This window comes from Peromyscus leucopus, chromosome 1 (assembly GCF_004664715.2).
Source record: "Peromyscus leucopus breed LL Stock chromosome 1, UCI_PerLeu_2.1, whole genome shotgun sequence".
NCBI lineage: Eukaryota > Metazoa > Chordata > Mammalia > Rodentia > Cricetidae > Peromyscus > Peromyscus leucopus.
The window spans coordinates 105,952,559-105,966,533 of NC_051063.1; the positions used below are offsets into that span (position 1 = coordinate 105,952,559).

The 13,975-nt window shown below is 44.8% G+C and overlaps 1 protein-coding gene across 1 annotated transcript in view; it reads left to right on the forward strand.

The window, feature by feature from the left end:
* Positions 1-557: 557 nt before the first annotated feature.
* The window catches only part of Uvrag (UV radiation resistance associated), a 269,111-nt gene continuing 255,693 nt past the window's right edge, over positions 558-13,975 (forward strand). The window contains exon 1 of the mRNA XM_028877489.2: positions 558-916. Within this exon, the coding sequence (XP_028733322.1) occupies positions 800-916 (117 nt within the window). The 5' untranslated portion in view covers positions 558-799. The remainder of the gene's footprint in view (positions 917-13,975) is intronic.

The window sequence follows — 13,975 nt, forward strand, 5'->3', positions numbered from 1 at the left end:
GCGGGTCTGAGTCGATCGTTGAAGAGCTGGTGGACTGCCCGATGGATCTCTGGTCTTAGTGATCTCTCGGTGGCGGTTCCCCTCTCAACCATGAAGCGTGGCTTTTTTGTAAGTGGATGAGAACAAGACAGACCATCCATCCCGACTCAGCTGGTTCCAAGGCGGTCTCCGCCCTCCACTGTAGGCTCTGTTACCATGGCAACTAGGTTAGGGCGGAAGTGGCTTAGAAGACTGACTCTCACTAATCAGGTGACTCTCCAGACTTCTGCACGTGACACAGGAGCCCAGGCGCGCGCTCTACCTAATCAAGACGCCGTCCCTCTTTCACCGACAACTGACAGTGCTCTAGAGCAATGGCCTATGAGGCTCCACTAAGAGACCCCACCTCTCAATAGTGAAAGGACCAATTAGGATGAGGCAAAGAGAAGTAACGCCCCAGGTTTCGCCCGGGTTTGACAGACGCAATTGAGGCCATCCTAAGAGTCCCTCCGCCCCTAGCCATTGCGGCCCGCGACGGACGGACTCGCTGCCCAATAGCACGTCCCTTGGCCGCCGCCGGGTCCCGCCCTCTCAGGAACGGAACCAATGAGCACGCCAGCTCCCGGCGGGGTGGAGGGGTTGCACTGCGGTAATATGGCTCTTCCTTAGCCAGCGGCGGTGGCCAGTGCGGGCGCCGAGCTGCCGGGGCTCTCGGGTGGTCAGTTTCTAGGCTGCAAGGGCTCGGCGGATAGCTGCTCCGGAGGCGGCGGCGGATGCAGGAGGAGTGCCCGCCTGGCCGCTCGGCGGCCCAGGGGTCCAGATGAGCTCCTGTGCCTCTCTCGGGGGCCCGGTGCCCCTGCCACCCCCGGGCCCGTCCGCCGCGCTACCGTCCGGTGCCCCCGCGCGGGCCCTGCATGTGGAGCTGCCGTCCCAGCAGGTGAGCCAGCCGCGAGCCGGGGGCGGAGAAGGCCGGGAGAGGAGGTTGGCTGGGCTCGCGGGACTGAGGAGGGCTGACAGGAGGAGGACCCCGAGTCCCTGGGTCGGGGGAGCCGGGCGTTCCCGCGCTCAGACCTCCTCATCCCTCGGGGAAGGCGCCGGGGAGCCCTGCGCCCTGCTGGCGGTCGCCGCGCTTTCTCTTTCGCTCCCGCGCCGAGGAGTCGGTTTCTGCACTTATTCCTAGTGTTATGGGATGCTTCTTTCTGCTCCTCCTGAGGAAGGTATTTGGGACGTTGGGTTTTCTTTCCCAAGTCTCAGATCCTCATGGCACACTTCACTCCCTCGGGTGAGCGCCTGGAAGGAGGATTTGAAGTATGTATTCATATCTTGGATCTTAGGTTGCAGGGGTATACGAATGAGAGAACACTGACTTTGGGGATCTGACAAATTCTTGGTGACAACCCGCTTATCTATAAAGTACGTCTTCCACTGCCCTCCCACAGTCACTCAGGGGTGAGACTCTGCAGGGACCTTAGCATTGAAGAGGACCAGGACAAACTGTCAGGCATAGAGAGGTTACCGTGCTAGGGCTGTGCAAAGTGCTCATTGAATCCTCACAACTCCATGAGACAGCTGTTTTTATCATCCTGATTTTTCTGTTCTAGAAACAGGCTTGTCCACTGCCTTCCTGTTACTGTTAGTGGTGGGGCTGGGCTTCCTAACACAGCATCTGACTGCAGACGGTGCACCAGCATAGTTTGCTTGAGACTTGAGCAGCGACTCCACCACAGTCCACACAGGACAGAGCAAGCTCCCTTAGACCCTTCCTGTAACTTTCCATCCTTGCCAGAGACAGGAAGGAGCCACACAAGAGCGCAGAGGCTATGGGGGAGAGGGCCAGGCATGAAGTGGATCGGAATGTAAAGGAAAGAGAAATGTTGCTCACACACATCCACACTCCCAGCCCCCGCTACCCGGTGCCCTACGAGTAGGGAAGCAGCATTAATTGCAGAAGCAAGACTCTGTATTAGGAGAGAGCTTAAAAGATCAGAAGCCATGTGCCCTGATTTTGTGGTGAACTTTGTGGAGAATATTAGGAGTTGGAATATTAGGTTTGGATTGCATTTCGAGGTCGTAGGAGAGGATGAGAGCGTCACTGGGAGAGCTGTTTGTGGATTGGGCATTAATGTGAATTTTTGTATGTGTGGGAGGTGGATTGCGAAGGGGTGCTGGGAGAAGCAGTAGTGGGTACTGGTAGAAGGAAGCAGCCTGGAGAAATCCTGGAGTTCTGGGATCTAGCCGGGCATAGTCTAGGGGAGCTATGAGAACATGTGGGGTTGGAGAAGAGAAAGCATCATTTACTACGCAGAGCCTGTTCTTTTAGTAACAGTTCACAGTTTAACACTAGGGGACATAATCCAAGCAAACTGTCCACAGACTCAGTTCAGCTCCATTTGTTAGTGTTTGTCGAGTTTCTGGATTGGTGGGTAGTGGCCTAAGTTTGCAGCTCGATGCTGCATGAGCTTGGCATGCTCTTTACCGTTTTCTGAGAGTGTCATCCTGTTAGGCAGCCTATGTAACAAAACACATTCCTTCTGTGGTTGATATTAATTTAGCTTTCTAGATCAGAGTTGCTCAGGTTTTAGGAAACAAATATATTTTAAAATAAGCATTTTGTTAATTAATTGTATTAATGTACTATACAACACAAGTTTCGATAGTGTTAGCCTCCTCCCACCCTAGCTACTTCTAGAAAGATTTGGGTTTGCCCAAGAGAGCCCACAAAATTATTTATAAAGATGTATAGTTTTATCTTTTTTAAATTTTAATTAATTAATTAATTTTTTAGCAGGGTCTCACTATGTAGCCCCTGGATAGGTTGGAACTCACTATGTAGACTAGGCTGGCCTTGAACTCACAGATAAACACTTACCTCTGGCTTCCAAGATGCTGGGATTCCAAGTATGCATGACTACGCCTGGCTGGACCTGCAGGCTCGGGCCTTCTTGCCAGGGTTAGTTTGCTTTACTTTACATATCTAATCCGGAACCTTTCTTTTCATGGTTGAGTACTAGCTATGGATCACTTACCCCTCCACTGGCTCTTCAGTCACCTCTGCTTCTGGGTCCTCTGTGTAACTGTCATTTAAGCGAGAAGCTGTGGTCATACACTTTGAAGACCTGTCATTTTTGGTTGATATTTGTCATTATTCGGTGAATCAGTAGAGGCCACGGAGGAGCATGCTGCACACCCTTGGATTTAGGAGTCTTAAGATAAAACTTTTTTTTTTTTGGCAGAGACATTTAATGTGTCCTTAATATTAAGCTTAACTGAGAGAATTTCTTTCCTCTTCCAGAGCTCTCCAGCCATGTTCTCAGATGCTCAGAATGCAGGCATTTTTCAGAGGTTTTTAGTGATTACCCTTTTTGGAGGTCACATGTTCCTTTAAGAATTCATAAAAGGGGGGCTGGAGAGAAGGATCAGCAGTTAAGAGCACTGACTGCTCTTCCAGAGGACCCAGGTTCAATTTTCAGCATCCACATGGCGGCTCACAACTGTCTGTAATTACAGTTCCAGGAGATCTGACACCCTCACACAGACATACACGCAGGCAAAACACTAATGCACATAAAAAATAAAAATAAGTAATTTTAAAAAAGAAAGAAAGAAAATAAAACATTAAAAAAGGAATTCATAAAGGAAACAGACTCTTAGAAAATGCACTTACACTTAATCTTGCATGAGTCTTTGATTTGTTTAAATGGAAAACTTCAGATTGAGTGTTCCTAAGTTGGCTTAATCCTTTTCAATTAAAAATATTACAAAATGTAGCTATTGGACTTTTTCTTGGATAGTCTTTCATATATATGTGTACCACCCACATTTTTCGTCTATGTATGTGGGTCTGTGCACATGTGTGTAGAGGTCAGTGGACAACTTCTATGTCATCCCTGAGACACTGCCTGCCCATCGTTTGGAGACAGAGCCTTTGTCCACGTTGCTCTGGAACTCTTGCCTGAAGTTGCTGAGTGCTGGGATGCAGGTGTGTGCTATCACACCTTCCTGATTTTTTTTCCTCCTGTGACACCCCGCTTCCCGTTGAAGGGCTTTTGGATTATTTCCGGCAGTTCTCTATCCACCGCACTGGATGGCTGTGTTGAAGGATCTCTCAATACACTCGATGTTCCGTAGGATAAAGTTAGAGCAGTGAAAACACAGGATAGGTAGTGTGTTTGTGGTTATTTATTTGTTTATTTGTTTGTTTGTTCGGCTGGCCTGGAACTCACTCTTTAGATCAGGCTGGCCTCAACCTCACAGGAATCCACTTCCTCTCCTGATAGGATTAAAGGCGTATACTTCCACTCCCCCCAGCTGTGTGTGTGTGTGTGTGTGTGTGTGTGTGTGTGTGTGTGTGTGTGTGTTTGTATTTAAACCCATAGGAATCTTCCTATTTACACTTGTACCATTATAATAGAGCCGATTTCTCTTTATTTTTGCCAACTTTGGACATTGAGTGTTTTCTCACCTGAGTTTATTGCTTCAGACCACATGTGTGTGGGTATGTATTTGTTATTTAAATGTGCATTTCTTTAGTTGTTGGTTATATTTTAACAGCTTCCTTTATTGCATATTAGACAGTATGTTAAGCACATGGTCTCAGTTTTCCTGCCTAACCTTATGAGTTTCAATATCTTTGCATGTATTTTCATGCTACCTGAATTTCTTCTGTGAAGCGCTTGTTTGTGTCCTTAGCATTCACTTTTCTAATTGTTGTGCTTATGATTTTTATAGTCTGGAAGAATCCTTTTCTTTCTTTCTTTCTTTCTTTCTTTCTTTCTTTCTTTCTTTCTTTCTTTCTTTCTTTTTGTTTTTGTTTTTGAGAGAACTGGGTTAGAGCTATTAGCCTTTATTATTATTATGAATTTTATCTTAGTGTGTATGTGTATTTCTGTTTCTGTGTTAGTTAGGGAGCATGGTCAGAGGACAACCTTAAGTGTTGGTTTCCACCTTAAGAAGAAGAATATTGTTTACTCTGTGGCATATGGCAGGCCAGCTGGCCTGCATTTTATAGGAGTTTCTGGATTCCAGAGTAACCGAGCCTTGCTTTATGTTGGTTCTGAGGACCTGAACTCAAGTCCTCTCACTTTTAGGGCAATGCTTGCCCACCATCTCCATCATCATCATCATCATCATCGTCGTCGTCGTCGTCGTCGTCATCTTCATCAAAGTACTGGGGTTGAATTCAGGACCTTGCACATGCTAGGCAAGTCCTCTGTCCTCTGTCACTGAATTATAGCCGCAATCCTTTCTCTACATTTTTTTTTTTTTTTTGAGGCAAGGTCTCATTAAATTGCCCAGGCTTGCCTTGACTTGATCTGTAACCCAGATGGACCTTGAGCTTAAAATTATTTTAGGTTTATTTATTTTATTTTATGTGTATGAGTATTTTGCCTGAATGTATGTGTGTACATCACATGTGTGTCTGGTGCTTGCAGAGTACAGAAGAGGCTGTCAGATCTCCTGGAAAGGGATTACATATGGTTGTGAGTTGCCATGTGGGTACTGGGAATTGAACCTGGGTCTTCTGCAAGAGCAGTTGTAAATGCTCTTAACCTCTGAGCTATCCATCTAGCCCTGCATTTTAATATTTTGTAAGCGAGGAATTCAGTACCATCAAGAACGTGCTCAGTGTTGTACATCTTGGAACGTTTTCATCATCCCAAGCAGAACCTGCAGACCAGTCAACAGCTGTCCGTTTTCCTCCACACTCGCCCTTTCATGGTTAACTCTCTTCTGCTTTCTGTTTCTATGAATTTGACCATCTAGGTTCTTTAGGTACGTGGATTCTTAGTGTTTGTGCTTTTGTGTCCGCCTGATTTCCCTCAGCATAATGTTTTCAGGGTCCATCTTCGTCGCATTGTGGTCAGAACTGGTCCCTCCTGCGAGGCTCACCCACTGTGTGTGAGCCCACCTTTGAAATGCTCATCCAGCCAGTCAGTGAGCCTTGCTTTTCACCTGCTTTTTTTCTGTGCGTAAATATCACATGGCATTTAGTTGTCTGGCTCCTTTTGGCTGTGACAGTTTCTGACACTTTCCCTTTTTTGATGCCCTTGACTGGTCACATATTTTAATTTTCTGTCTATTATTTTTTTTTCATATTACCTATTGTAGTTTTTGAGTGGATATGAACTGTGGTTCCCTACCTGAGATGTTAAGGGACTAAAAGCTTTTTTTCTCCTGTTCCTCTCCCTGGCTCCCAACACAGCACTTCTGATACCAAGTTTTTGAATTTTCATCGGAACCAGCTCTCCAGTGGGTGCCAGTAGTGTGATCTATAATTAAATAGTGACACTAGCTACCTGGAATTCACAGGTTAAAGGCTTAGCCCCACCCCCATGCCCTTCAGATGCCTATCTCAAACCTGGGCTTTCCAGAACTCCTGGCCAATTGGTTGTAAACTGAGGGTTTTTACAGCCCCCCCCCCCCGCCAGTTTTGATCATCTGCTAGAATGGCTCACCAGGCCAGGAAAACCTTTCAGTTTACTGGTTTATTTATTGTAAAGGAAATGGGGAGCAGTCAGATGGAAGAGAGCGGTGTCGGTGTAGGGAGTGGGGGGGGGGCTTCCCTGTCCTCAGAGTGCTCACCCTCAGGTTTTCATTATGTAGATCATTATGTAGACACTGTTGATGTCTAACTCAGTTGCCAGTTCCTTTCCTGAGGTGAGTGGGGCTGATAGATAGGCACCCAGGAGCCTGCCAAGCATCACCTCCTTAGACTAGAGGCGCTCCCAGGAAATGATCTGTGTCAGGAACCGGGTCAAACACCTAAACCAGAGAGGAGGATTTCCCTTGGAATTCCTTGCTGGGGGAATTAGGAGGTAAAGTTCTAGAGATTGAAGACCAAGATAAGTGTTTACTGTGCATCACCACACAGCAGGTAGTGCTCACCATAGGCATCACCACACAGCGGGTAGTGCTCACCATAGGTATCACCACACAGCAGGTAGTGCTCATCAGGCCCTGCTGGAAGCCTGCTCATTGTGGACTATTATTTTAACTAGGCAAAGATGTGTTACATTTGTTTATGCTGTGGAATATTACTTTAACTGTGTAAAGGTGTGCTGCATTTGTTTAACTATGTAAAGATTTTTTTGTTTGTTTGTTTTGCTTTGTTTTGTTTTTCGAGACAGGGTTTCTCTGTGTAGCTTTGCACCTTTCCAGGAACTCACTCTGTAGCCCAGGCTGGCCCTGAACTCACAGAGATCCGCCTGGCTCTGCCTCCTGAGTGCTAGGATTAAAGGCGTGCGCCGCCGCCGCCGCCGCCGCCGCCGCCGCCGCCGCCGCCGCACCACCACCCGGCTGTAAAGATGTGTTTTTAATTATGAAAAGATGTATTGCATTTGTTCCCCCTTGCCTGCCTAAGGCACCTGATTGGTCTAGTAAAGAGCTGAACAGCCAATAGCTAGGCAGGAGAAAGAATAGGCAGGGCTGGCGGGCAGAGAGAAGAAGTAGGAGGAGAAATCCAGGCTCAAGAAGAATGAGAGGAAGAAGAGAGAACAAGGGAGATGAGCCAGCCAGACACAGAGACAGCAGGAAAGTCAGATATACAGAAAGAGTGAAAGATAAAAGGCCCCGAGGCAAAAGGCAGGTAAAGAGAAACAGGTTAATTTAAATTAAAAGAGCTAGCCAGAAATGAGCCTAAGCTAGGCCGAGTATTCATAACTAATACTAAGTCTCTGTGTGATGATTTGGGAGCTGGTTGGTGGCCTTTTAAAGCAAACGCCTGGTGACCTGCTCATGCTGTCCCACTCTTCCCTAATGTGCTCCTGGGGACCAACCCCTCTGTGAAGTCCACGTAAGGAGTGGGGATTCTGGTTCCCACACCCCCTTAAGGACAGGGCATCTACATAAATTATTTCCAGTGATTCCATGAACATTTCAATCTTTTTACAGATGAGGAACTTGAGGTCTAGGTAACTTTCTTAAAAGTCATGGGAGCATCCACTTTGGAGACTCTCATTCCCAGCCATCAGTTCCCATTTACGGTAGCCATCCACTCTGCAGGGTCTGATAAAAAGATTCTAAGATGCCGGAATGTTGCCACCATTATAGTTTATACTTGACTCCAACAGCAGCTGGACTTAGCATCGTGGTGCTTAGAAAGTAGTAACTCAGTATTTAGTTGCTTACATGACTTCCCTTAAAGAATTTAATAGCTTACAGAGAGTCGATTGAATAAGATTGAAACATACTGTAACAAAATGACAGAAACAAATAGAACCAGATAGAATGTTTAATGTAGTTGTCAGTGGTATTCACTTCCCCTTTACATGCTTGTGTTTATGTATTTGTCTCTATATCGCCTAGGCTGGCCTTGAACTCATAGAGATCCACCTGCCTCTGCTTCCCAAGTGCTGAGATTAAAGGCGTGCTCCACCATGCCTGGCCATATATACTTCCTCCTCCTCCTCCTCCTTCTTCTTCCTTCTTCCTTCTTCTTTCTTCTTCTTCTTTTTGGTTTTTCGAGACAGGGTTTCCCTGTGTAGCCCTGGCTGTCCTGGAACTCACTCTGTAGACCAGGCTGGTCTTGAACTCACAGAGATCCGCCCGGCTCTGCCTCCCAAGTGCTGGGATTAAAGGTGTGCACCACCACTGCCCGGGGGCTTATACTTGCTTCTTAATAATCCAATTTATGTTTCTGATTTTTTTTAATCTGTTGTGTTGGTAAGGCCAGGACAGGCTCAAGAGAAGCTGGATCTTACTGGGGACAGATGCGTTTTGCAGCACAGTTCTCTGCCCTGTGCTATTACTCATTCCATAAATGTTTATCAAACTTCTTTGACTCAGAGAAAGGAAATGCAATCTATACTCGTGTATCTGTAAAATAAAAGCATGGAAACTCCTGAGCAGGTTTGGCTCTTGTAATTAAACCATGAGGAAATGTTGGAAGCTTCCGATGTCCCATCTTAAAGTCATTATTTTACATGACAAAATGCCATCAAGAATTTAAGTGCTTTTTTTGTTTGTTGTTATTTCTTTGTTCTTCATGTGAAAATGTTTAGTTTTTCTTTAAAGGGAAAAAATTCTATGTTCTTATTTTGGGTTTATGTAAAGATTTCTTCACAGAATCACAGTTCTTAGTTCTTGGGTAGAAAACCCAGAAGTGAAACTGTCTGGAAATAGAGCAGAATTGAAAGTTGGGGCAGCAGTGTGTGCTAAGATGACAGAATTTACATCTTCACAGTTTCTAAATGTGCATTTTACTTTTATATTGATTTTTGAGACAGTGTCTCTCTATGTAGCCCTGGCTATCCTGGAGCTTACTGTGTAGACCAGGCTAGCCTTGAACACATAGAGATTCACCTGCTTCTGCCTCCCAAGTGCTGGCATCAAAAGTGCGTGCCAGCAGGATGGACCTCAGATGTGTGTGTGTGTGTGTGTGTGTGTGTGTGTGTGTGTGTGTGTGTGTGTGTGTGTTTTAAAGACTGGGTTTCTCTGTGTAGCCTTGGCTTTCCTGGAACTCTATCTCTGTAGACCAGCTGCTCTTGAACTCACAGAGATCCATCTGCCTCTGCTTCTTGAGTGCCGGTATTAAAGGTGTGTGTGAACCTCTGCCCAGCCCGATGTGTATTTTTAATACACTGTGTAATTCTACCTGCAAGCCAAAACATACTTCTCCTGTGGCAAACAAATAATGGCCATTTTTAGTGAACTAGAGTGTGTACAGTTATAAACTTTGAGTTGTTTTAGAAAAATTAAAGACATATGTTTTAGAAATATGGGTTAAATATTTGCAGTTGTATACTTTAGGGTGAATGGCATTGGTTTTTGTCTTGTACTGCTAGAGTTATTTTTGATTGTATCTGAAATGATAGTGGAACATACAAAAAAGGAAAGCTTTTCTTTTTAATTTGTTGTTCATATTGTTTTCCATCTTACTCTAAGGTGGAAACTTAGAATAATGGAATTTTACAGATATAAAAAGAACCCTGATGTTCTCAAAGGTGAAACTATTTGCCAGGTCATGAGTGTGCTCTGGAGACTTCAGGGACTTTGTGTAAGGAATCTGTAGGGAGCTTGGACTCTTCAGCCCCCTCGTCTTCTAAGCAGGTCTGTGCTGCTGAGAACCTGTTTCTTTAACTCCTTTCTGGGCTTTGACGTGGTGTCCCTCCAGCTTTGGTGACATTAGTCTGGAACCAAGATGGGGTGGTGGCATTGTTTTAAACTTCCCTTTTAGGGCAGGTTTGAACACTCGGATTCTGTCCCTGCCCCATTCACGGTGTGAACTAAGGAAGCTTTGAAATGGCCCCCCTGCCCTCCCCTCTGGACTCCAGGCCTGGTCTTCCTGTGTTGTCTCTGTGCTTTACCAAGTCTGTCCCTTTTTGAATATTTAACGCAAACAATATTAGGTCCAGCCTATATTGTTTGCTCCCAGGGTCTGTGGAAGAGTCTAACAACCAGCTGAGGATTCTAGTCTGAGGGATAGTCAATGAATCTAAGCACACGGAGTTTTTTAGTCCATTCCTTTATTCTTCTAAGTCAATTCTATCTACACAGTTTCTTTTCTGTTCTCTTACTTAGTTCCTCTCAGTCCCTCCTGCTCTCAGTCCCTTCTGCTGTTCTTTCATCATTCTACCTAGTTCTTTCCATCTCGTCCTCATCTTTGTTCTAATCAATCAATTCTTTTCTTGCTGTTCCCTTGTATCTATCTAGGTCTTTTCCATCTTCTCTCCTCCTTGGTTCCCCCAAGCATATATATATATATACACACACACACATATATATGTATGTGTATATCTCCATTCATTAACAACTTGTTAGTAAAAACTACAAAGTAAACTATCAGGGACAAGTTTTCTGATAAGAGTCACACTTGGCAAAGACTTGGTCAGCTTAATTGGTGATTGACAACAGCTGTAGTTTGTAAAAAGTTCTGGCTATCTCTTAAAGGGATAGCTACAAAGGTTACAAGGAAAGAAATTAAACCAATGAGAGATTTAAGGAAAAGGCAAAGAATATGTGTACTATTTTATGTGATTAATAATATCCAGACATGGTTAGTTAGTTAACAGCCTTTTTCTGTTAGTCACCTGAATCTCAGGACATATACATAATTAGTCTACTGAGCCTAAAATCTTGCATTAAAAACTGGTGTAGAAATAAATACAAAGCGTTAATTGTTATTTGAATCAGAGTGAGGAGGTGCCGGTGGAGGAAGCTTAGGGCAACATGGGTGCTATTGATCTCTCAAAAGACTAAGATATACCAAGGCCAGACACCTGCACTATCACTTCTGCTTCATTACAATTCTTCTGAAGGGTTTTGATCTAACAAGGCCAGGCACCTGCAATTCTGCTCTGTGAAAGTTCTACGAAGACACTTTGGCCAGTATTTACCTTGTCAGTGGCTAAGGATGGAGAGCAAGACCTCTAAGTGTCTACAGTCCACATGGAATAATAGATCTAGTATGAAGTACTTTTTTTTTTTTTTTTGGTTTTTCGAGACAGGGTTTCTCTGTGTAGTTTTGCGCCTTTTCCTGGAACTCACTTGGTAGTCCAGGCTGGCCTCGAACTCACAGAGTTCTGCCTCCCAAGTGCTGGGATTAAAGGCGTGCGCCGCCACCACCGCCCTGCATGAAGCATATTTTAGTATGTTTCTATTCATAAAAATTGTCAGTTAAATAAGAAACCATCTTCTAGACTATCCACAATTATGTGTGCCCATAAGATTGAGATGCAATCGTGAGAGTACATGTACACATAACATGGAGATGCACGGTAAATGGGGAGACTCATAGCTGTTACTGCACAAGAAGTTTACAACAAGAGACAGCCAGTTCATTCAAAAGGCAGTAATCCCATAACACCTTGTGTGATGGTTTCCTCTAACAGAACCCTTAGTTCTGATAGGTTGACCTTCTGAACTCTAGTTGTCACTGCTGTATACTCTCATGGACTTTCACTACCAGTGGCTCTCAATAAATATTCTTGGGAACAATGACTTCTACCTCCTTAAGTTTCAGAAACAGCACATCTGGAAGCTGGTTTTTCTCCATGCCAGCAGCTTGGTTCAGTGTAATATTTAGCACTGATTGCTGTATACGCTACTTGTGATGTTATTAGACATTTTTAAAAAATGAAAACTTGCAAAGTGTGTTTGTAGAGGCTGAGAAATAATCCTGAAGTTGAGCATTAGAACCCAGCACTTGGCGCTCCATGGAAATGGTAGCATTTTTTTTTTTTCCTCTTATGGTGTTTAGAATATTCTAAAAGATGTGACCAGACCTTTTAAAATAACAAGATATATCAGGAAGCTGAAACTAGTGTCTACCTTTGGTAGGCCATAGGTTCCTGAGCAAGGAAAAAGAGAACAAATAAAAGAAATTGGGAATCAGGCTTCTGATTTATGTTTTTCTATGAAAAACTTGGTGACTTTTGCCTTGACGGTACTTTTTGTGACTAAGGATGTACTTTGAACTCTGAGTAATTCAGTATGTTTATACTAGCCAGTGTTAAACCAGTTCTGAGAGCGGAGTAGGAAAGACTGCCCCGCTGGCCCTTTACTCAGTAGATATTCGTGAAGTGCTAACACTGGACCCAGAGCTGGATGTCTTGATTTAGTCCTCCTGACTGTGTCTTGGAGAGGATATGGATTATTTCCTTCCTCAATTCCAAACATTCTTTGTATGAGAGCTAATCTAGAAAAACCTTGAAAAAGTCTTCAAGATGAAAATGGTTTTATTTAGACTTATGAGGGATGTTTAAAATTTTGTCCCTTTTGAAAAGAGAAGAATCTTTGGAAAGACTATTACTGATAATTAATGTGTTAGCTTCCACGAGGAGCCTGCCAAGGTTTGATCCGTAGACTCTAGCATGGTAGGCAGGTGGGCCGTGGGCATTCACAAAAGGCTGAGGGTGGGTTACGGGACCACGCTCTTTACGGGTGTGTGATTGTACTCATAGGAAGGCATTTCAGGCTTCTTTTCATGAAGTAATTAAATGGAGTTTATTCTACGTGGAGGATTTTCAGATAAATAGGAAAATAAAGAGCCAGCTGCCTCTCTACTCTGGAGAGATTAATTTATCTCCACCAGAAGACACCATGTAGTTATTAGATTTGTAGAATTGCAGAATTTCTTTTCTTTTTTAAAGGTATTTTTAAACTGCGTATCTATTTATTTTGTGTACATGTGTGGTGGTCACAGGACCACTTTCAGGAGTCAGCTGTCTTCTTCCTCCAGGCAGGTCCCGGGGATTGGACTCGGGATGTTAGCCTCCAAATTCCTCTCAGTCCTCATGTCTCAGTCCCCTGGTGCAGGGATTGCAGGCCTTGCCTCCATGCCTCGTGTTAAACTGCATTTGTTGATGGAATGGTTATAAATCTGGGGTGGAACTAAGGGGCTGCCTGCTTTGTCCCACTGACCCAGCTTTATAGGAGCAGGTTTGCCGTCTCTCTGGTTCACTTCTGAAGCTGTCTACCTGGAGTTAGTCTTAGGTCCTGGAAGCTGGGGATTGATTCTTGCAAGACTTCTGCTTCAGACTGCCGCTGCAAGTCTCGGGCCACCCGCACTTCTAGCTGGGATCCCCGAGCTCCCATCGCCCTCCCAGGGGTTCGTTGTTTGCTGGAATGGCCCCTGGGACTTTACAAACCAGCTTACCATTGCAGCCTGCAGCACAAGAGCTCCAAATGGAGAGAATCGCAGAATAAGGTTTGGGGAAGGGTGTGGGGGGTGACCTGTGGGGTACACCACCCTCCCAGTGGCCCCGTGTGTTCAGGTCAGAACCTCCTGTACTTAGGGCTTCACGGCAGTTCTGTTATACAGACATGCTTATTAAACATGGTCATCGATGACTGCTGGGCTCTCTAGTCCTTCTCCCCCTTGTAGGGCAGGGGTTGGCGTAGAATCGTCTAGTCTCTATTCATGCCTTGGTCTCTCTCTCTCTTCTCCTTTTTATTTTTTTGGGTTTTCAAGACAGAGTTCCTCTGTGTAACAGCCCTGGCTGTCCTGGAATTTCCTCTTTAGACCAGGCTGGCCTTGAACTCAGAGATTTGTCTGCCT